The sequence below is a fragment of the Eptatretus burgeri genome, chromosome 4 (genome assembly GCF_056783735.1).
Source record: "Eptatretus burgeri isolate ZD-2024b chromosome 4, Ebu_testis_v1, whole genome shotgun sequence".
Taxonomy (NCBI): Eukaryota; Metazoa; Chordata; class Myxini; order Myxiniformes; family Myxinidae; genus Eptatretus; species Eptatretus burgeri.
This window is the reverse complement of record NC_140964.1, coordinates 139,270,277-139,294,279: the sequence shown is the minus strand read 5'-3', so window position 1 is coordinate 139,294,279 and position 24,003 is coordinate 139,270,277. Positions and strand designations below refer to the sequence as shown.

Here is a 24,003-nt window from a genome sequence, read left to right as displayed (position 1 = left end):
AGTTTATAGCTGGTCCGAAATTCGAACCCTGGCTGGATGGCTCAGATACTAGTGTGTGGAACTCCAGGCCATTCTTCCAGCTGTGCACATGCACCAAAAAAGTCAAATTGTCTTGAGATGTTCACAGCTTCTTTACCCATAAACAATAACAGTTCATTACCTCCACCCACTAAGGGTGGACTGAGGTTTTGTTGTATGTGTGTGTGTGTGTGTGTGTGTGTGTGTGTGTGTGTGTGTGTGTGTGTGTGTGTGTGTGTGTGTGTGTGTGTGTGTGTGTGTGTGTGTGTGTGTGTGTGTGTAGGATATCTCAAAGTTGTGGACTGATTCTGATGAAATTTGGTGGACAGGTTGGGTGTGTGACAATGACAAACTGATTCGATTTTGGTGAAGATCCGGATCCGGAAACTAGTATTTTAAATGTGATTCTTCAACATTGAGAGATTGGGCTTAACCAATATATAGCACAGTATCTCAAAGTTGGAGACGGATTCGGATGAAACTTGGTGAACATGTTGGGTGTGTGACCATGACAAATTGATTCTATTTTGGTGAAGATCCAGATCCGACTACTGGATTTTTTTTAAGTCATTCTTCGCCATTGAGAGATGGTGCTCAAAAACGATGCAGAGCATGATATTTACCTCCACCACCAATGGTGAAGGAGGTTATGTTTTCACCCCTTTCTGTCTGTTTGTCTGTGTACAGGATCTCAAAATGTTGTGGACGGATCTGGATGAAATTCTGTGGACAGGTTCGGTGTGTGACAAGGAAGAATTGATTAGATGTTAGTGAAGCTCCATTAAAAACGAGTGCTGGGGCCAAAAACGAGATGGCACGATATCTCAAAAGTTATGGAAGAATTCGGCCGGAACTTCACATTAAAATCTAGGTTTAAGTACTGGTGCTTCCTGGTAATCACTCAAAAGGGACCCCAGTGGGGAGGTTGCAGAGAAGCCATGACAGTCTGGTCACGTACAAAAACATTGGCACAATACAAACGATCATTGTGTGAATGTGGAGAACTCTACTGAACTTTGAAGGTGTGATGTCACTCGGTTATTGTCCTTTGCAGTCTGTCCACATAATTGCTGGTGTGAATTTTAGTCGGGGTAACGAATTGCCCAGGAAGACGAAGTGTTGATCCAAAACTAACTCGGCTGCACTGCAACCTAGATCAGTTTCCACCGTGGCACGAATGGCCAAAAGCACTACTGGTAGGTTTTCCATCCAGTGATGTGGATCTATTTGTGAGGATTTAAGTTGTCGATAGAACCATTCAACAAGCCCTTTCGTAGCGAGGTGTAATAGGTAGTTCTGGGCGTTTACTTCCAAGTAACTGAATCAGCATTTTGAAAAGTGTGGACTCAAACTGTCATCCTCTGTCAGTGGAGATAATATATGGAGCACCAAACACTGCAACCCATCTGGAAACAAAAGCTTTGGCGGTGGTCTGCACCACTAAGTCAGGTATTGGAATAGCTTCCGGCCACCTGGTAAAATGGTCAATGCATGTGAGTAGATGTGTTACTGTCAGATGTTGTGAGAGGACAGATTAAATCACTGTGCATATGCTCAAAATGGGCATCAGGAGATAATGGTGTCACTGTGTGACGATGTACTTTCGCTTGTTGACACCACAGACTAGTTTTGGACCAGTTTCTCACATTCCGGTTCCATTCCACACCAGACAAAACGTTGTCACAAGGTGCTGCATTGCTCTTATTGAAAGTTGAGATCGATTGTGTAAAGTATAAAATACAGCGTGCCTCAATTTGACCAGAACTTAAGAATGAGGAGTGGCAGTGGATGTCACAAAATTAGTACTGGGCCTTCAGAAATGGAGAGAGGCACTTCACTGAACTTGAGTGATGTGGGGCAGGCTCTGAGATGCTGAAGTTCCTCATCCCCCTGCTGTGCTTTGGCAATCCTGTTGAAATCGAAGGTTGTTGTGTCAATGGTGTTGATATTGAGCAGTTAGAAAGCATCAGCTACAGCGTTCTCCTTACTGCTCACGTGACGTATATCGTTGGTAAATTGAGAAATCAAACTGAAGACCAAATCCTGCATTGGAATCATCAGAAGGAACCCAAATAAGGAAAGAGCAAAGATGGAGTCATCAGGAGGAATCTGGACAGGATTTGGGTTTTAGCCATGACTCCACTACCCATCCAGGTGCAGCAAAGTGAGCCTTCCAGAAGACTTTCTGTAAGAATTCACTTCTCCTCGACAGATAGATCAAGAAAGAGCGAAATAAAGAGTAAAAGAGATTATATTTAAAAAAAATAGGGAAAAAGCAGGAATTCGAATGCATGAGGAGAAATGTAAAATACTCGAAAGAAATGTGAAAGGAACAAAGTACAAAGTGTGCTGGGAAACTACAGACCTGTTAGTTTGGCTTCAGTTGTGGGGAAGGTGATGGAGACATTAATTAAGGACCAGATGAGGAACTATTTAAATAAATACAAACTAATTAAAGGTAGTCAGTATGGGTTTTCCAAAGGTAGTTCCTGTTTAACAAATCTTTTCGAGTTCTATGAAGCAGTGTCTGATTAGGTGGATGAGGGAAAGGCAGTGGACATAGTATATCTAGACTTTAAGAAGGAATTTGATAAGGTACCACGTCGGAGGTTGTTAGCCAAAGTGAGGGCTTGTGGAGTGGCTGGTCAGGTAGCTAATTGGATTGTAAACTGGCTCAGTGATAGGAAGCAAAGAGTGGCTGTGAGTGGGAGGATGTCAGTAGTGGGGTACCCCTGTGTTGACCAATACGATATGTGTGTGCTCTCAATAATTAATGAAACCAGCCAATATGAAGTGCTGTGATTGTCATGTGACCAGTATACCTATATACATATATATATATATATATATATATATATATATATATATATATATATATATATATATATATATATATATATATATATATATATATACTAGTGCGCATGTGCAATAATTCTTGTTCTTCTCCTTCCTTCGTTGAAACCTGCATGACTGTGTGTGTTTGTTCCTCCGTGAAGTAATGTCATGGTTTTAAGGCTGGCTCTGGGTACAACGCCAGAATTTCTGTACAATGTAGCTCTATCAACAGGTTATGGGCCCAGAGTTACCCAGAGATAGTTTGCCACCGAGAGAAATATCGCAACATACCGCGTGTCTCCGGTGAGAGTGGCATGCCGGCCCCATGGGTGGGAGGACGGAAAGTTTGAGTGGCCGTTGGCCTCGCCTCGCCTCGTCTTTGACGGAGACGAAAAGAACTATGAACTTTGGGAGACGAAATTCCTGGGCCATCTTCGGTTGCAAAAGTTAAAGGACACTATTTTAAATGAGCCGACTGACAAAGATGCGGTGGAAGCAGATGAGGAGAAAAATGTCGAGTCATATGCAGAACTAATACAGTTTCTTGATGATAAAGGTTTGTCGCCGGTAATGCGAGAAGCAACGGACAATGGGTGGGAAGCTCTAAAGATTCTGAGGGATTACTATGCAGGTAAAGGGAAGCCACGTATAATTAGCCTGTATACAGAACTGACTTCACTACAAAAGTCGTTGAGTGAGTGTGACTGATTACATCATATGCGCTGAGACAGCAATCACAGCATTGAGAAACGCCGGTGAGATATTGAGTGATGGACTGCTAGTAGCAATGGTTTTGAAGGGACTGCCAGAATCATTCAAACCGTTCGCCATTCATGTGACTCAAAGTGATGAGACGGTGCCTTTTTTCCGAGTAGAAAACTAAGCTACGGAGTTACGAGGACACTGAGAAGATGCACACAACAGTTTCCGACCACAACGTGATGAAGGCCCGAGTACAGCCGAGGACGAAACCCACTATGGCAAGTGCAAGTGATCGGGGAGCCGAGAGTGTGGACATCGTGTGCTTCAAATGTGGCTTGAAAGGACACAAAGCCAGTGTAAAAGCACCACACATTGGGATGCAACCTGGAGACGGAGACAGTGACGGGACGACGCACGAGGAGTTTCCGAGGAGGCAAGCACAACACCTGCATTCTGGATGAGCGAGATCCAGCCAGGACGCAGTATCAATGGAAAAGGTCTGATGGTGGACATGGGAGCGACTTCGCATATCATCACGGATATAGCAAAGTTCAAGAAGTTCGATGACAGGTTCCATGCCGAGACGCACTGCGTGGAGTTGGCTGATGGCAGAAGGAGCAACGGGGGTCGCGGAGCGCATTGGAGACACGGAGGTGTGCTTGATTGACAGCAAAGGGTGATGTCTCAACGCGACGCTGAGACGGGCGTTGTATATCCCCTCATACCTGCAGGACATCTTCTCCGTGAAAGCAGCTACTGCCAGTGGAGCGACCGTGATCTTCAAGGAAGGGAAGGATGTCCAACAACACAGAGACGGTACCCAATTCCACATTCATGAACATAATAGGCTATACTACTTGCACACAGTGAATGATGAATGTGATGACCAATGTTTGGGTTGTTATGATATGCAGACAAAGCATGAGATTCTGGGACACTAATTACGATGATGTTCAAAAATTACAGAATGTTGTTGATGGTATGAAAATCAAGGGCAAAGTAGACAAGTCTACCCTACATTGTGAAGTGTGCACTCAGGGAAAGTTTATCCAAACTAGGAACAGGAAGCCTGATGTGAGAGCCACAGCAGCTCAAGAGTTGGTACACACACATCTCACGGGACCAATAGACCCAGAGTCCAGAGACGGGTTTAGGTTTGCATCATCTTTCACTGATGATGATTCCAGTGCAGTGTTTGTGTACTTTTTAAAACATAAGAGTGACACAGTGCAAGCAACAGAGAAGTTTCTTGCTGTCGCAGCCCCATATGGGAAAAATTAAATGTATCGGGTCTAATAATGGTACAGAATTCATGGTATTAGACATGAGACCGCAGCACCGTACTCACCACATCAGAATGGTTCGATGAGTGAAATTGGCGAACCCTGTTCGACATGGCTAGGTGTATGCTAATAGAGAGCGAGTTGCCAAAGGTCTTATGGACCTATGCAGTGCAAACAGCAGCTGTCATGAGGAACATATGTTTTAGCAATCGCACAAAACACACGCCTTAACAAATGTTGACAAGAAGACGGCCGAACATGTCTAGGATGCAGAAGCTTGGGTCAGTGTGTTATGCCTATAAGCAGGACAAAAGAAAGTTCGACTCAAGGTGTGAGAAAGGTATCTTTGTTGGGTACGACAAGAATAGCCCAGCCGACATGGTCTTCTATCCTGACAATAGGAAGGTGAAAAAGCACAGACTGGTGAAGTTTGTGTCCAAAACAGTGGTCGAGCAGCAGACACAGACTGACAATATACCTGTTGATGATGATGATGATGATGATGACGACTTTGGAGTGCAGAATTAGGGCTCACAAGACCAGGCAAGATACTGATGTGAGTCCAGGATGTATTCGGGCCAGGTTCGAGTGACTACTGGGCCTGAGATTTACAGCCAAGCACAGACTGGCGAGACCAAATAGGAGTCTACACGGTACTGATGTGGATTTTTTTAAACCCACCTTGTTGTGATCGTTGTCCTCCTGAAGGATTCTAACTGGCCGATTGTGGAATCCTATTTGACTTCAGACAGAGTTTAACGTTTGTCTGATTTGATTATAAAATCCTACAAAAACCCTATTGACACTGATAAAACTGATGTCCACACAAGTCCTTCCTTGTGAAACAATTTATTTCCTAATTATACACCATACACTTCTCACCCTTGTACAATGAACTTAAGAATCCCCATTTGATTGCAATATTATTTGGTTCTATTTCATTTATTCTTATTTTAGTTAACAGTTAGACCAACCCGATTCAATTCACTTCTACATTACATCAGAGAGTTTTATTCTAACTTGGTACTTGGTCAGTTCCAAGGAGTACAAGCCACTGAGAAACTTTACTTCCTCACGTGCTCGCACTCCAAACTTTTAGATTTCAAAGCATTTTATACTTCCATGAGAGAGAGGTTGGGGGATATTCACCCAGACTGTAGACGTGTCTTTTAGACAAAAAGCCACTTCATACATTTTCTAAGCAAAGGTTCATTTATCAGCTCGGTCACTCTGCTCCAGAACAACACATTTCTTATCATTTAGGGCAAAAGTCTTTTGGCCAGAAATGACAGCCAATTCAATTTGCAGCATAAAAGTTACATTTCTGAAAATCCATTTGTTACAATTTAAAATACATTAATATAATTTTTTTTCCCCCACACTCCCCTGGCTCCCCGTCGGGGAATCGAACCCCGGTCTCCCGCGTGACAGGCGGGGATACTTACCACTATACTAACCCTTAATACAAGAGGCCAGAGTATTTAAGAGACTATGTATGTGATGTGGATCGTGATGATCAGGCACTGACTAACATAGACTATTGTTACAGATTGATGAGTAATGTACCTCTAACTTTCAGAGAAAATGGAACCTCAACTAACTCGAAGGAATGGGTCAGTGCGATGGATGAGGAAATGAAATCACTGAGAGAAAATGACTAACAGCTAACAGCGAAAGGATACAGTCAAAAGATGGGTGTAGACGATGAGGAGGCATTTTCTCCTCCTGCCAACTCGAGTAGTGTGAGAGTGTTAATGCAAAAAAAGCAACACAGGAAAACCTGATTTTACATCAGATGGATGTCAAAAGTGCCTACCCACATGCACCAATAGATCGTGAGATTTCCATGGAACAACCAGAGGGTTATGAGGTGAAATCTAGTACAAATGAAAAATTGGTGTACAAGTTAGAAAAGTCACTCAATGGATTAAAACAGTCGGGCAGAAACTGGAACAAAATGTTGACGTAAAGTATCACTTTGTGAGATCAACTGTAAATAATGGTAAAATAAGTCTTGAGTATTGCCCAACAGACCAGATGGCAGCAGATGTAATGACAAAACCTGCAACGAAATTTAAGTTTAGTAAATTTGCAAAGTTTATGTTTGGAGACAGGGATGTTGAAGTTGAGACGACATGATGTCATTTATGATATTTGGTTGTTTTTTTTTAATGATGATTTGAGTTGAAGGAGATAATGTGAGAGCAAGTGGGTGTGTTGACATATACGATAAGTGTGTGCTCTCAATAGCACTGGTCAACAACAAATTTGTTGTCTGCATTTTTTAAGCTGATTTAGGACGAATCTGATGCGCTGAATCCAAAACTCACATTAGTTTTGTTCAATCAGGTCAAGTTTTTGAGATATGGCCACATGTCGTTTTTTACATTTTTGTTCACATGTACGCATGTGTGGAGCATTTTAGAAGAAGTTGGTGGGGGTAAAATGTCATGTCAAATAATTGTTTTGATTGGAAATAATTATTTTAATGACAAGAAGTATTCAGGTACGATAGTTCTGGGTGATTATGTCGAAAAGGGATCAGTTTGAAGTCATAAAACCTCAAAATCTTCCAAAAATTGGTGAGGCAAAGCATAAAGTTCGTGGATCAAAACTAAAGTTAATGGGGGCAGATTTTGTAATAATGTGATACAAAAAAGTTGTATTTCTTGAAATAACGAACTCTGAAGAATGTACAATACCTACATGCGCCAATTTATGACATGCGCTTCTGCTCAAGCTTGGAGTGCCACAGTACGAACCCAAAGATTGGAGACTGTTCATTGACAGCAGCAAGCGATCACTGAAATGTGTTCTGCTACACAACGGCAACCAGTTTGCCTCTGTACCCATCGCTCACTCGACTACACTGAAGGAGAAGTATGAAGCGGTGAAGTACGTGCTGGAGAAAATTGGTTATGATCAGCATAAGTGGTTTATTTGTGTTGACCTGAAGATGGTGAACTTTTTGTTGGGACAACAGTCTGGCTTCACCAAGTACCCATGTTTTCTGTGCATGTGGGATAGTAGGGACCGTGCTCAGCATTACACGAAGAAGGACTGGCCTGTGCGGGAGGAATTGGTGCCATGCAAAGAAAGGAACGTCATCAACGACCCTCTGGTGGACAGAGACAGAATACTCTTCCCACCGCTGCACATCAAGCTCGGCTTAATCAAGCAGTTCACCAAGGCTCTGGACAAAGATGGTGACTGCTTCACTTACTTGTGCCAGGCTTTTCCAGGATTGACCATGGAGAAGTTGAAAGCTGGCATCTTTGATGGTTCTCAGATCCGTCAGCTCATCAGAGATCCAGAGTTCAAAAACTCAATGAACGAAGTGGAACTGGAAGCGTGGAAGACATTTGTTTTGGTAGTGAAGAACTTTCTTGGCAACAATAAGGCCAGAAACTACGCAGAACTTGTCAACAACATGCTGACTGCTTTCAGAAACCTGGGCTGCAACATGAGCATCAAGATGCACTACCTATTTTCACATATGAACCGGTTTCCTGAGAACCTGGGTTCAATGAGTGACGAGCAGGGGGAGAGATTCCATCAGGACATGAAGGAGATGGAGACCAGGTATCAGGGTCGCTGGGACGCAGTCATGATGGCTGACTACTGTTGGAATCTGAAGAGAGACCTCCCTGCCGCTGAACATTCCAGGAGTTCGAAGAAACGGAAGTTCAAGCCCTGAAGTTTGAACAGTGGTGACGCAACATGCAATTTACTTGTACTTACCTTTATCAATGCCCACCATTCAGATGACAGTAATCGATGTTTCTATCATGTAATCAATAAATGTTGTTGGCAAAACATTTTTTTTTCTTAAAAACATGTTTAGGATGATATGTGTTGACAAAAATCAGCTGATAATGCCACAAAAATGTAATTGATTTTGTCACAAGATCTGATTTTTTTCAAATCAACTTAGCACAAAAACCTGACCTGATGGAGAGAAACGGATGCCATTTCCTGATTCAGCAGTGCCAGAATACCCTAATTCACTTGTAGAAATATAGACAACATTCAGAAAGTAAAAAATTGTTGACCAGTGTAATTAATGAAACCAGTCAATATGAAGTGCTGTGATTGTCATGTGACCATACCTGTGTATATATACGACTGTGCATGTGCAATAAACCTTCTTCTTCTTCCTAAGTTGAAACCTGCATGACTGCGTGTGTTTGTTCCTCCATAATGTAATTTCATTGTTTTAAAGCTAGCACCGGGTACAACGTCAGAACCGCTGTACAATGTAGCTCTATCAACACCCAGGGATCAGTACTCAGACCATTACTATTCATTACTTGCATCAATTATTTGGATAATGGGGTGAAGAGTAAGCTTTCCAAATTTGCAGATGACACAAAGCTTGGAGGTGAGGTGGATAGCAGAGGGGGTGGTGAACAGATACAGGAAAATATTGATACTTGTATAGATTGGGCAAAAGATTGGCAGATGCAATTTAACCTGAGCAAGTGTAAGGTGTTGGGGATGGGAAAGAACAATGAAAATAGAGATTACAGGATGTAAGGGGTAGTTTTGGAGCGTGTCACACAGGAAAAAGATCTGGGGGTGGTAATAAATATGGGAGGTAAGGAGGCAGCACAGTGCCAGGCAGCTTATAGGTAAAGCAAATAGGGTTTTAGGTTGTATTCGGAGCGGGATCATTGATAAAGCAAAAGAGGTGGTGTTAACATTGTACAGGAATTTAGTGAGGGCCACATCTAGAATAGTGTGCAGTTTTAGTCACCACAACTCAGGAGGGATATGGAAGCCTGGTGTTGGCTTCGTGGTTAGGGTGGCGGCTTGGGATCCTCGGATCCTGAGTTCAAGCCCCGTTGGCTGCTGAATTAATACACCAGGAGGTTGACTCAGCCTGTCATCCTTCCGAGGTCGGCAAAATGAGTACCAGTGTACTGGTAAGGGGGACACTGCATCAGCGGCATAGCCACGTCCCAACCAATGATGCAAGCTGGTTCTAATGATTGAATGAAGGGTGTCTGCACAGTTCGGGATGAACCTCCTTTAAAAATTAAGAAACTCCCATAGCTTATGCGCTGATGTTGGCTGCAAGTAGTCCTGGATCACCTTGACTTTTGTTTGCGAGTGGATGGATGTCATGTTTGTTGATTATGTGCCCCAAAATCTTTAATGAGGGCTCCTCAAACTGACATTTTGCAGGATAAATGATGATGCCCTCCTGTGATCACCAAGCAAACACGAGCTGTAAATGGTGTTCATGCTCCTTGATCGTCTCGCCGGCTGGGAGCAGATCATCAATGTGGGCATAAACAAAGGCAAACCCCGGATAGTCTCATCGTTGAAGAAATGAAAGGTTTGTGCCACGTTGGGTAACCTAAACTGCATGCGCACAAACTCAAAAACGCCGAAAGGAGTTAGGGTTAGAGGGTAATGGCTGATGGCATCAAAACTGGCCACACGGTCAGACTTGATAATCAGAGACTGACAGATGGAGGAGGTATGTGTGAGGTGATACCCTTGACATAGAGATTAGTCATGGAGTCGAGGAGCTTTTGGTTTTTGACATCCAGTAACAAACCAAAATGCTTCGGGAAATCAGCTCTGATGATGAGGATGGGTAAGCCAGCGGTGATAAAAACAAAAATGAACGCACTGTGGTCACAACCTGCGACAAATCCGTCAACTGGCCCATTGGGAAATGTCATTTGAAGCACTCTTAAAAGATAAATAGCACAATTGGGAAACACATGACACCTCTCATCCATGTCAGCCTCCGTCACGGTTATATCTGAACGAGCCGATTCCTCATGGTCATGGATTGTTTAACCCTAATAGGGGGACATTCAAAAACTATATAACGCTATTTTTTTCTGGAAATTACATAACGTCATGCTCGATTACATAATGTAATGTCAGGCTTGAGTAACCCTTGAATACCGTGCGTTCTGAAGGACCATGCAGTCTGATGGGCTTGATGCCCCAGATGGTGGCCATATCATTTTGTCTGGGTACCTTGGTTGGTGGAGTCAAGCGACAAATGTGGGTGGGGTCCGGCAGCTGTACGACCCCCAACACCAGCCACAATGCGGAGCTCTTATAGACCTACAACGTGTCGCAGGTAAAAATCCATTGGTAAACATGCCTCAAGCCAAGATGGAGAGTTAACGATCATTCACTGTATGTGGAAATGATGGATTTGTTTACAGCTTGGAGACTAAATGCAGATGGTTTACATTTGGAACTACCCCCTAACAGGAACTACCTTTGGTAAACCCATGCTGACTAGCTTTAATTAGTTTGTATTTGTTTAAATGGTTCCTCATCTGGTCCCTAATTTACGTCTCCAACACCTTCCCCACAACTGAAGTCAAACTAACAGGTCTATAGTTTCCTAATTCTTCTCTGGATCCTTTCTTAAATAATGGTGTTACATTCGCTACTCTCCAATCCTCTGGTACCTGTCCTGGCTCCAAGGATCTATTGAAAATATCCGTTAACATCTCGTTTACCTGCTCAGCCACCTTCCTCAATACTCTTGGGGGAATATTGTTGCGAATCTGGAAGCTTACTGCACACAACAGCCAGGTCCTATAGATCAGTTATATCGGTATGTGTTTCTAGTTAGGGCCCCGTCCCAAGTCTAATGGGAATTAAATGTACGTACGCTGCGGAGTTATTTTATAGATAGGATTTTTACATCACCTACAACAACAACAACAACAACAACAACAACACTCTGCTCTCGGCATTCTCCGCGCGCTCGCCGGCATGCGGGCGTGTCTGGAATTCCATGCCTCAGGTGGTGTGCGTTTCGGTGTGGATTTCGCACCGTATTTGGTCACAAAGCATTGCGCGTCAGCTGCGCGCCAAATAAGGGTATGCGTAGTTTTCTGCCCAATGGGTGTCGAGCACACCAGAGTCGGGGCGGTCCTTGGCAGCAAGGCGGAGCCGCGACACACCGTCCACCCAATGAAAAGGCCACGGACGAGAGGACCGCACCCGGGAAGGGGAGGAGGAACGAATGATTGCGTCCAGTAAGTTCGAAGCGTTTCAGTCGAGTCTGCTCGAGTGCACGTCTCTGTCCAGTCTGCTCGAGTGCGAGTCCAGTCTGCTTGAGTGGGCGTCTCTGTCCGGGTCTGGGGCCGACTGCATCGCGCGGATCCGAGGCGTCTCGTCTGGCACATTGCTGCGGGCGGTCGACCATCTTGACTCGGGAGATTATCACGCGTCGCCTGCCTGCGAGCCGGAGGAGCGTGCCAACGCCCGATGCTACCCTCCGTACCTGGAGCTTGGAGTGGCCTCTGTTGCGGGTTCGAGTCCCATTACCCCCAAGATCGTCGAGAACCACACGAGGTGGACAGGTCCATGTCTTTCTGGGCATTTGTGTGTGCGTGTGTGTGTCCTTGGGCCCCATCTTTAAGTAACAAATGTGTAAGTGCTTTCTTTGCTCATTGTACATTGCATTTCTTAGAGTCGTGATAACTCTGCTCCTTGTGTGCTTCCCCTCCCCGATTATTGTAAAATACATACCCCTATTGTTGAATGTTCCAGCTCGTGTCTGTATTTCTTTCATTGGCTTCGCACATTGTGTATTGAGAAATAGCGAAGCAGTAAATTGTTCATTTGGACCGACGGGCCCCGGTAACAATCTGCTTGGGTTACACACGGTACGAGCACAGTAACAACTCGTTCCGCTCGAGGCCTGTCGAGAGTGTGAATTCCCCGGTAAGCTTTGCCGTGTGGGTACTTCGGTATATTGAAGTTGGCAATTAACCCAACCCGACACGGTCGAATTATTGGCGATTCATGGTCCTGTGAGGGGCCCGTGCCTTTCGGACTTATCCGAGGGTCATGACCTAAATTCCAGTGTGTTCAGTGGAGCCGACTCTACTACTCCCCCGAGCGGTCATGCTCGCCACCGAGACCCGGCACCACAACAATATGACTTATCGTAGTACTTTTCAAATGTGCTACTATGGCATTACCTTCACTGATTTCCAGCTGCTTTAAGAGGAAAACTGCATTATCTGTCATGGTTTCGAAACAAACATTTCCTTATGAGGGTCCTGATCTTAATGAGGCATTTTATGAGTTGTACAAAATTGAGATTGAAAATCCATATGTCGTAATGAGTATGTTATGTGACTATGGACAAATGTCATCCTTGATGCACTTTTTATCAGCTTTGTTCCCGAAAACCGATGCCCAAGTGTGTTGAAAATGTCTAGATCACCCATGGTGGGTAGAGATCTCCCATTGGATGGAAGGCCGAAAGCAGGCTCTGTCACGTAATCACCTGAAGCCTCTCAGCTCTTCTGGAGAGGGAAGACTACATGAGGGGCTGGGGCTTAGTGATTTGTGCTTGGAGATTGATGCCCTGGAAACAGAGATGCTCATGCGCAGCTAATATGGAATTTTCAGTTGCTTTAAAAGTGACTTAATATTGTCCTTAAAAGGACAAAATGTGGGAATGTGGAAGTGATTTTCCTCTTAAACTATGTCTGGACCTCTCAAGGGAACATTCATAGTTGAAGCAGGTCTGATAAAAGCATTCTGCCCACATATCACAATATTGATTAAATCCATGTAATATGCTATAATTGAGAGGATACCCTTGGGAATATTCATTTCCTTTGTTATGTTTGTGTTCTATAAAGCATATATCTGCTTTTAGTGATAATGATGATTTGCTACAAATGTTAAATTGACTAAAACTATGTAATAACCTGGAAATGTCACGAGTTCCAGTGGAAGCTGAGATGTATAAATGACTTCGTGATTAATATAACGTTTCTATATTCTGATTCAACTCATCATAATATAACTAGTGCGTGCCCGTACGTGCAAAAAAACAACAACTTTCAAACAACCACACAGGCCGTTCCTCCGCTCTCGTAAACGACTGGATTGGGGCATTGTGTTTATCTATAAATGCGCAGAAGAAATCGAGAAATTATTAGAATACAGTAAGTCATCACTCTCCGGAAGTCATTACGTAGGTTGTAACCCGGAATGGGGAACGTGGCTGAGAATCTCTTCCCCATCGGCCACGCCTACACAGCACTGTGTCCTGTCATTGGTTGGTAAATAAATGGCCATAACTTGGGAACCAATTGTCTGATTAATATCAAACCTTGAAAAGGCACATACTCAGGTCCCCAGCAATATACCTGGCAAGTTTCAATTAGATCAGACCAGTGGTTGTCAAGTAACAGTGGTCAGACACACACACACACACACAGACAGAGATTGCTGGAATTATCATAACAAGTACGTGCGAGGCCGTACGTACAAAAAAAAAAACTTTCAAACAACCACAGTCCGTTCCTTCGTAAACAACGACTGGATTGGGGCATTGTGTTTATCTATAAATGCGCATAAGAAATCGAGAAATTATTAGAATACAGTGTCATCACCATCCGGAAGTCCGTACGTTGTAACCCGTAATGGGGAACGCGGCTGAGGATCTCTTCCCCATCGGCCACGCCTACACAGCTCCGTGTCCTGTCATTGGTTTGGTAAATAAATGGCCATAACTTGGGAAGCACTTGTCCGATTAATATCAAACCTTGAAAAGGCACATCCCTCAGGTCCCCAGCAATATACATGGCAAGTTTCAATTAGATCGGTCCACTGGTTGTCGAGAAACAGCGGTCACAGACACACACATACACATTGCTGGAATTATAGATAGATACTACAGGTCAGGTTCAGTGTGTCAGGTCAGGTTCGATCTGTGACCTGCTACAGGTACCATGTAAAGCTGTACTAACCTGTTCCATGGTCGGGTTGTCGGCGACTAAACCGTCTCTCCCACCAGGTTTTCTGGTGAGGAGGGTGTTTGGATATGGACACCCAGCAGGATTAAAAACAAAACCTGTCAAAGGGCGGAGGAGCTCCTTGTGAGCCAACGGCCATCCATATCTAGTGCCCAACTGTGTCTGCGGACGTCCTCCTGCAGTTGGGTCACTTCTTATTAGGAGGTTGGTGGCAGGATTTGCACTCCGGCCACCGTAAAACCCTTCATTCCGCAAAACCGCAAAAAAATCTGAAAACCCACTCCGTGGGAGTACCTCCTGTGCAGCTTCCCTTCGCAGGGCAGCTCACCGGATGACGGGATTGGGGCAAAGCCTTCGGGACCCCCAATCTTTGATAGGAGGGAAACCACGGGGTAACATCCCTGGGTCAGATTGCGGGAGAGTGTGTCGGAGTGGTGCTGAGGTGTCGTCCACCAGACGGCGGTCTCCTTGGGTTAACCTGAGGCGGTCCCTTCGGGTGGGTGCCTGGAATGTCCTTTCCCTGAGAGGATGATCACCTGTCTCTGTTATCATCTGAGCTCAAGCGTTTGGACATCGGGATTGCAGCTCTCTCTGAGGTTCGGAGACCGGATTGCGGCGAGATAATGGTGGGTGGTTACACCTACTATTGGTCTGGTCGCTTTGATGGTTACCATACCCAAGGAGTTGCTGTAGCTGTGTCCAATAAGCTGACCCCAATGATAATTGAGGTAACACCGGTCAACGAGCGTATTATGAGATTAAGGATTCGTCACTCCTTAGGTGTCATTTCCCTGGTCTCTGTTTATGCTCCGACTGAGGCGAGTGATCTCACCGTGAAGGATGCATTCTACGCCACACTCGAGTCTGTGGTTGATCAGTGCCCCAGACGAGATACACTTCTAGTCTTGGGGGATTTCAATGCATCGACTGGAACTGATAGGGACGGTTATGAGGTGTGTGTGTTGGTCCCCATGGCTCAGGAACTATGAACCAGAATAGCACTAAGTTCCTTGACTTTGCAAGAAGTCATGGACTTAGGGTGGCTTGTTCATGGTTTCAGCGCCCACAAGCTCATCGCTGGACTTGGTATTCCAACGCTGGCGGTGTGGCAAAGGAGATTGACCATGTCCTCATTGACGGTCGTTGGAGGATGATCCAGAACTGCAGGGTCTACCGGAGTGCTCAGTTCCTCAATACTGACCACAGGCTTGTTGTAGCAACTCTAAAGCTGCACCTTAAATCCTGGAGAATGGTACCATCCCAGACGAGGCTGGATGTTGCCAAGCTCAGGGATGAGAGAGTAGCTGAGGAGTTTGCGAACAGGCTAAGTGGACACTTGGGGGGGGGGGGTCTGGGTGCTTTGGGGGGTCCTGAAGAGTTGTGGAGCGCCTTCAAGACCACCGTCCTTGATGTTGCCGGTGGATGCCTTGGAGCTCACCGCAGGGCAAAGAAGAATTTTGTCTCTCAAGGGACACTGGATACCATTGAGCAGAGTCGCAGGGCCAGGCTGAATGGCAGAGCTGAGCTGTTCAGGGAGCTGAGGCGTAAAACTGTACGTGCACTGAGGGTGGACAAGGAGGCCTATGTGCGAGGAATCTGTGAGGGGGTAGAGCATCACCTGTGGACAGGTGATTCTCGTCCCGCTTACAGGGGAATTCGCGCATTACGTTCATCCAAGCCCATCCCTCGGAGCACTACAGTTCGAGCAGAGAGTGGTAGGCTCTTGACAGAGGAGTCTGAAGTGAAGGTCCGCTGGGCCGGTTACTTTGAGCGGTTGTACCAGGCTGATCCCCCAACTGTCGAGTTGGACGTCAAGGGTGTTACAATCCCTGTTGCTGACCCTCGAATCAACTGTGGTCCACCTACGCTTGTGGAAACACGGGCTGCGGTGAACCAGTTGAAACGAGGCAAAGCTCCAGGGATCTGTGGCGTCCATGCCGAACTTCTCAAGGCTGGTGGAAATGCTGCACTCGTGTCGTTGCATGCAGTTTTGTGCTCTGCCTGGAACACAGGCATCATCCCAACTGACTGGAAGAGGGGCCTTGTAGTCCCTCTCTGGAAAGGGAAGGGTGATCGCCAAGACTGCAACAACTACCGAGGGGTGACGCTGCTCTCAGTGCCGGGCAAGGTCTTTGCTCGGATAATTCTCGATAGGGTTCGCCACCATCTGCTTGAGCACCAGCGTCCAGAGCAGTCAGGCTTTACACCAAAGAGGTCAACGATTGACCGTATCCTTGCCCTTCGTGTCCTCACCGAACGCAGACGAGAGTTTCAGCAGGGGCTGCTTGCAGCCTATGTTGATCTCTGTAAAGCGTTCGATTCAGTGAATCGGGATGTCCTCTGGAGGATTCTTGGTTTTCGTGGGGTGCCACCAAAACTGATCGATCTGATGTCTGAACTCTACTCTGGTACTGAGAGTGCTGTGAAGTGTGGTGGTACCATCTCTGACTTATTTCCAGTTGTTACTGGAGTTCGTCAGGGATATGTACTTGCCCCCACACTTTTCAGCACTTGTATGGACTGGATTCTAGGGAGGATGTCAGAGAGATCAAGTTGCGGTGCGTCATTTGGGAATGTCAAGATCTCGGACCTTGACTTTGCAGATGATGCAGTCATCTTTGCGGAGACTTTAGACATCCTCTTGGGGGCCCTCGAGGTGCTGAATGAGGAGTCGGAGCCGTTGGGATTTCGGGTTTCTTGGGTCAAAACTAAGATCCAGGCTTTCGGTGACATCTTGGATGCTGCTGTCCTGTCTGTTTGTGGTGAGGATGTTGAGGTCGTGCAGAGATTCACTTACCTTGGCAGTGATATTCATGTCTCTGCGGCTGCGAGTCAGAGGTCAATAGACGTCTGGGTCGGGCCTGGGGAGTCATGGATTCACTGGATCATGGGGTGTGGCGCTGCCGGTACCTGTGCGGGAGGACGAAAGTCCGAGTCTTCAGGTCCTTGGTACTTCCAGTCTTGCTCTATGGGTGCGACACTTGGACTCTGACCAAGGATGTGAGACGGAGACTTAATTCCTTTGGTACCAGGTCTCTTCGGAGAATCCTTGGCTATCGCTGGTCAGATTTTGTGTCCAACGAGCGGTTGCTGAGAGAGACTCGGATGAGATGTTACCTGCATAGTCCGTGAGCGTCAGTTGCTGCTGTATGGACATGTGGCTCGTTTTCCTGACTCTGATCCTGCTCACCAGATTCTCTCAGCGAGGGAGTCTCATGAGTGGAGGAGACCAGTGGGTCGACCACGTGCCTCATGGTTGCAACAGGTTGACCATCATCTCAAGGAGATGGGGATGGGCCTGGCATCTGCCTGGGGGGTGGCCAGACTGAGGCCCCTGGAGTACCGGCAGAAAGTGGACGCAGCGACGTGCTGTTCTGGCACATGCTCCCATACCTGACCTGACTACAGGGTGCCCCACAGAAAACCAGGAAATTTGGAACAGTTTATTAAAAACAAAACAAACTTAGATGTAGTGTAAAACAAAGATGCACTTTATTTTCAAACAAAACAAAAGCAAACTTAGATGTAGTATAAAACAAGGATACACTTTATTTTATGTTAGTTTATTGACATGGTAAAATACGGAAAAATAAATCTCAAAATCTCAAATTTCCTGGTTTTCTGTGGGGCACCCTGTAGTACGTGCCCGTACATGCGTGGCCGTACGTGCAAAAAAAAAAAAAATTAAAAAAACTTTCAAACAACCACACAGGCCGTTCCTTCGCTGTCGTAAACGATGACTGGATTGGGGCAGTGTTTATCTCTCTATAATTTATCGAGAAAATCGAGAAAGAATACAGTAAGTCGTCACTATCCTGAAGTCCGGAAGTTAAGTCCTCACTGTCCGGAAGTTCGCATATCGCACTTACGATTATTCGCAATTTAGTTTGAATGGCCAATTATTCAATTAGCGCCAATATATTTTGCCTTATCGCAATGTCATTGCAAGGAAAAACACAGAGAAGAGAAGAGAAGAGAAGAGGAGAAAAAAAAAAAAACTTTCAAGCAACCACACAGTCCGTTCCTTCGCTCTCGTACACGACAACTGGATTGGGGCATTGTGTTCATCTATAAATGCGCATAAGAAATCGAGAAATTATTAGAATACAGCTCTGGGTCCTGTCATTGGTTTGGTAAATAAATGGCCATAACTTAGGAAGCACTTGTCCGATTAATATTAAACCTTGAAAAGGCACATCCTCAGGTCCCCAGCAATATACCTGGCAAGTTTCAATTAGATCGGACCAGTGGTTGTCGAGAAACAGCGGTCAGACACACACACAGACATGCACACACACACATTGCTGGAATTATAGATAGATAATGGGAGTAAGCCTGGAACTTCTAACACACTTTTCTCTGAACATATTCTGTTCAGACTTCCGAAATCTTCACATTATGTGTTCCATGTATTTACGCAGGTGATAGTGGATTCAAAATATCGAATATAGATAGAATTTTCAAAGAGGGAATCAATGACGTCACAATCAGCAGCGTTCGGCGGCAAACCGACGGCCGGGTCCCAGACGACGTGCTTTACTTAACCAAGTCCATGAGTTCAGGACGTTTGTTCAACTCGGCATTTACGACTTTTATCCTGCCATGTTGTTAATCTGTTGATGGAGGTAATACAGAAACGATGAATATGTCAAATTGTTCGTGTTACTCATCAGGCACTATGTGTCAAGGCCAACAATCTAAAGCGACGGGTCTCAAATGCTACCATAGGCACCCAGACACGCCACCAATAATATAGAATAGGCAAAGCCGAGAAGCGAACGTAGAATTCTTCCTACATTCGATGCTGCAATTTCCGGTTACTTCGGCCTGGATTCGGGATCAGCGATCAAATAATGTAAATCACGATTAAAAATTATTTTTTGATGATGCGGGAGATAACTTTATTAAAATCAGTGGAGGAAATGTACACCATGTCTGATTATTTGGGTCTTTCATGTCTCCGACGATGCCTTTATCTCCCGGCATGCATCATTCCCCATGACAAAAACCGGAAGCAAAAGGGTCATAGCCAACGACACGGATTGCAAATTGCCAGGGTAGTGTGTTGTTGTTGTTTCCTATTCTCTCATGTGCACGCGTTAAGTATGAAGCTCACTACGTTCGCTATGAACTGAGCTGTTGAATGTGGCGCAAAACATCCATAGAAACTACCATAACCGAGTATTGTGATCCGTCCTGTCCCCCATACCCGTCGGAGACGGGTATATGCTAGTAACATAAAAAGTATAAGAAAGATGGTTCTGTATGTAAGAGGGCATTAAAGCAGCCTGTGGAACCAGTGAAAGCCACTGGGAATGCAAAGAATACACTTATCAGTGCTGGGAACATGCTGAAGTAATTGGTGATTCCTTTTATCGATGCAGTTGTTTGAACTTTAGTCCTGCAGAAAGCCTGTTATCTCCCTTTCGGACCCTGAGTAATTGTTTGTGCTTTCTTCCCATTGGCTGACCTTAGTTTGACCCCAGTCTTTATCTGCCTGGATCACTTGGTACTTGATCATTGCTGAAACTTTGTTCCACTCCTTTTTCTTTTGGATTGGACGGACCTGAGCTTCAGCCAATTACTATGTGACGAGGCCTTGAGCAAGCTGCTACTCCTTCTCAAGAGACTGGCCACAGCTCTTTCTTTTGTTCAATCATCTCACTCCCCATCCCCCACATTCCCTTGCATGAGTATGAGAGCCCCCGTTGGGGCACTTAGTTGCAGAGGGTTTTACATTGTTGGAATGTCTTTCTCTCCATAAGTATGTTGAAGTGATTCAACTCTGTTATAATAAATTGTTAAAAGAAACTGAGAGTGAGTTTTCTTCCACACTCCTTGAAGAAAAGGGTAGTACAATATGCACACGAGATTTTTTGAATGTGCCTTATTTTCTACGAGCAAATACAACCTGTTGCTGCGCTGTGGGGGTGATAAAGGGGGAGGGGGAGAGAAAGGAAGAGAGGAGAGGGGAGAGGAAGAGAGGAAGGGAAGCAAGGAAGGGGGGAAGAGTGAGGAATGGGGGGGGGGAGGTGGGGAGAGCTATGCCTCACCAAACGTTGATATACACTGCGGGAGGCGGGGTGTGAGCAGGGGGTGAGAGGAGTATGAAAAAAATAAAAATAAAAAGAGAGAAAGGTGAGGGGTGGAGGTGGGTTCTTTATTCTTCAGAGGAAAGACCAAGAAAGATTTTCATATGTATTGGACCCATGTAAATGGCTTTACACACCATGAATTCTAAAGTGGTTTTAATGGTATTTGTCGACTCCAGCATTTATTTTCAGAATGGAGTATAGCAAATATAAGCACAAAAAAGAGCAATCAGAGATTGCAGACCCTCACCGGGACTCGTTTTGTGTAATGTATTTTGTGTGGCGTTTGTGCACTGGTGTGTGAGATAATTAACTAAAAGCGCATTCAGTATAGCGTGCACCTCTGCTACGAAATGCCTGATCCAGTCGAACATATCGGGGCCAATAATTTTTTGAAATATCTAGTCATTAATCTAAAGTCATTGGGAACTGAAACCTCAATCAACAATGCTCACTTTCCTTTTAACGTTTGAACACCATTTCCAGACGCAATGCTTTGTTTGTGATGTCCACACTTGATGGGATTATCTTGTCATGCATGAGCATTAAATGTTCATTTTCAAGGATTGGACTTTGTTTGTGTTTCCATGATTGTTTTGGGACTGGGATGTTGAAATGTTGCGTCAGTGGATAACTCTACAGACCCTCTCATGTCTTTCTGTGTACAGCTGTTCCAACATGAGTTGTTTTTTTTACATCAGGAAAGGTGGCTGGTACCTCCTGTCTCTACCCCAAAAAGCTGCATTTGGCTGATTGCATCAATCCTGCCATTTTCATCAAGACATTAGTGTAATGTCCTTGGTCTTGAGAATTGATAATGACTCTTTCTCCATCCCAATTAATTTGACCTCTTCTTAGACATTCAAATGAGCCTTCATTGTCGATCCTTATCCTATCAAGCTATTTTTAAATCTTCCTGCTCTTTTGTCATTATCCTATTTGTCAGAGTATATCTGCTGATATTTCTTTTTGTAACTTTCCATTTTTTTTTCTTCTTTGCGATCAGTGGGGTTGTGTTTGTTTGTTTCATTTAGTGTGTGGTATCCATAATTTGCCTTTCCCTTCCCCTCATTCTGTCTCCCCTTCCCCTCATACTGCCTACACTTCCCTAACGCTGCCCCATCCTCTCCTCACGTTGACTCCCCAACCCCTCACACTGCATTCCCCTCCCCTCATACACCCTCCCCCATCACACAGCCTCCCTCACCTCACACTGCCATCCCCTCCCTTCCCCTCACCGCTGCCTTCTGCCTGATGTTGGCTTAATGGTTAGGGTGGTGGGCTGGGGATCCGAGGATCCTGAGTTCAAATCCAACTCGGCTGTTGAATTAATACCAGGTGGGGTTGACTTTGCCTGTCGTCCTTCTGAGGTTGGCAAAATGAGTGCCAACATGCTGGTATACTGTCGGAGTAGCGACCCATCCAGGATTGTGCCCAATAGCCAAGGAGACTGATTTGGCAGCACCAACGCTCTGCACAGAGAATGGTCCCAATGGATGGATGGATGAATCCATGATTTGCAACAGTATTTGGCAGTTTCTTGGTAAATGGGTTAAGGATCGAGGTTCGGTGCATTTGGTTAAGCTCCATCAGATCGCCTCCCTCTTGTCTCTACAAGTACAACCTCGGTGTGCATCGCTTTTTTTTTTTTTTTTGGAACATCTTGTGAATAGTTAGAAGTTTCCTTGTTTTGGTGTCTAAATTGTTGATCTCCAGTTGTGGCCAGTTTATCATTGCACAGCTATATTGCAATATCAGCACTGCAAGTTGATTCATCACTTTGGTTTTGTTCAATGGAGAGAGAGGGATGACTTCAAAATTAGTCTTATTCTGCATAGGTACTCTTTGCGAATTATTTTATGCATTTTTTTTGTGTTGCACCTGCTAGCCTTTCTTTATTCCGAGGTATTTGTCGGATGCTTCGTTTTCTAGTTCCTGTGCTGCTGTCTGTTCTTTTTGTCTGCTCTCCTGTATGGATCCTCAAATGCATTTTCAAACTGCCTTTTCGAGAGAAACCCTTATCACAGATAGAGCATTTGTAAGGTCGCTCTCCTGTATGGATCGTCAAATGCGTTTTCAAATTGGCTCTTGCAGAGAAAGCTTTATCACACGTGGAGCATTTGTAAGGTCGCTCTCCTGTATGAATCCTCGTATGCACATTCAAATGGCTTTTATGAGAGAACCCTTTATCACATGTGGAGCATTTATAAGGTCGCTCTCGTGTATGGATCCTCATATGTGAATTCAAATTGCCTTTACCAGAAAAACCTTTATCACAGACAGAACATTTGTAAGGTCGCTCTCCTGTGTGGATCCTCATATGCATTTTAAAATGGCCTTTTAGATAGAAACCCTTATCACAGACAGAGCATTTGTAAGGTCGCTCTCCTGTGTGAAACCGCATATGCCTTTTCAAATCGCATTTTCGAGAGGAGCCTTTACCACAGACGGAGCATTTGTAAGGTCGCTCTCTTGTATGGACTGTCATATGTGTTTTCAAATTGGCGCTTGCAGAGAAACCCTTATCACAGACAGAGCATTTGTAAGGTCGCTTTCCTGTATGGATCCTCATATGCGTATTAAAATGGCCTTTTTCAGAGAAACGTTTATCACATGTGGAACATTTGTAAGGTCGCTCTCCTGTATGAATCCTCATATGAATTTTTGCATTGCTTTTATCAGAGAAACCTTTATCACAGACACAGCATTTGTATGGACGCTCTCCTGTGTGGGTCCTCATATGCTGATTCAAATTGCCTTTTACAGAGTAACGCTGATCACAGACAGAGCATTTGTAAGGTCGCTCTCCTGTATGTATCCTCCTATGAATTTTCAAATGGCTTTTTATTGAGAAACCCTTATCACACAGAGAACATTTGTAAGGTCGCTCTCCTGTGTGGATGGTCATATGAATTTTCAAACTGCCTTTTCGAGTGAAACCCTTATCACAGACAGAGCATTTGTGTGGACGTTCTCCTGTGTGGGTCCTCATGTGGATTTTGACATTTCTTGGTGAAGTCAAATCTTCACTGCTTCGATTACACTTATAGTGCATTTGCCTTTCGATAACCTTTTTGTGTTTGTTCAATTTAATATTGATCTTTGTGCTGTTTTCACCAGACGTACACTTGTATTTTGAAGGTCGTGAGTCTTGTTCTTGGGATTGTTTCTTCAAAATAGATATCTTCTTCACTGTGACACTGCACCTGGACCTTATCTGCCCAAATTGACTTCTTGATTGTTCTACAAAAACAAAGAACAAGTTATTTTACGTTTTTTTTTTTTGGTCAAACACAAAATGCA

General features: G+C 44.7%; 2 protein-coding genes across 3 annotated transcripts in view; one reads left to right on the top strand and one right to left on the bottom strand.

The window, feature by feature from the left end:
* The window catches only part of LOC147029237 (uncharacterized), an 85,098-nt gene extending 64,525 nt beyond the window's left edge, over positions 1 to 20,573 (top strand). Inside the window, exon 6 of one of the 2 annotated variants that reach the window (XM_085876451.1) lies at positions 20,084 to 20,573. In XM_085876451.1, the coding sequence (XP_085732577.1) occupies positions 20,084 to 20,088 (5 nt within the window). In that variant the 3' untranslated portion in view covers positions 20,089 to 20,573. Of the gene's footprint in view, positions 1 to 7,868; positions 8,567 to 20,083 lie in introns of those variants that run through there. The other variant, XM_085876450.1, reaches the window with a different exon arrangement.
* A 176-nt stretch (positions 20,574 to 20,749) lies between these two features.
* LOC147029236 (uncharacterized) overlaps positions 20,750 to 24,003 on the bottom strand; it is a 72,878-nt gene continuing 69,624 nt past the window's right edge. Inside the window, exon 9 of the mRNA XM_085876589.1 lies at positions 20,750 to 23,943. Coding sequence (XP_085732715.1) covers positions 22,553 to 23,943 — 1,391 coding nt within the window. The 3' untranslated portion in view covers positions 20,750 to 22,552. The remainder of the gene's footprint in view (positions 23,944 to 24,003) is intronic.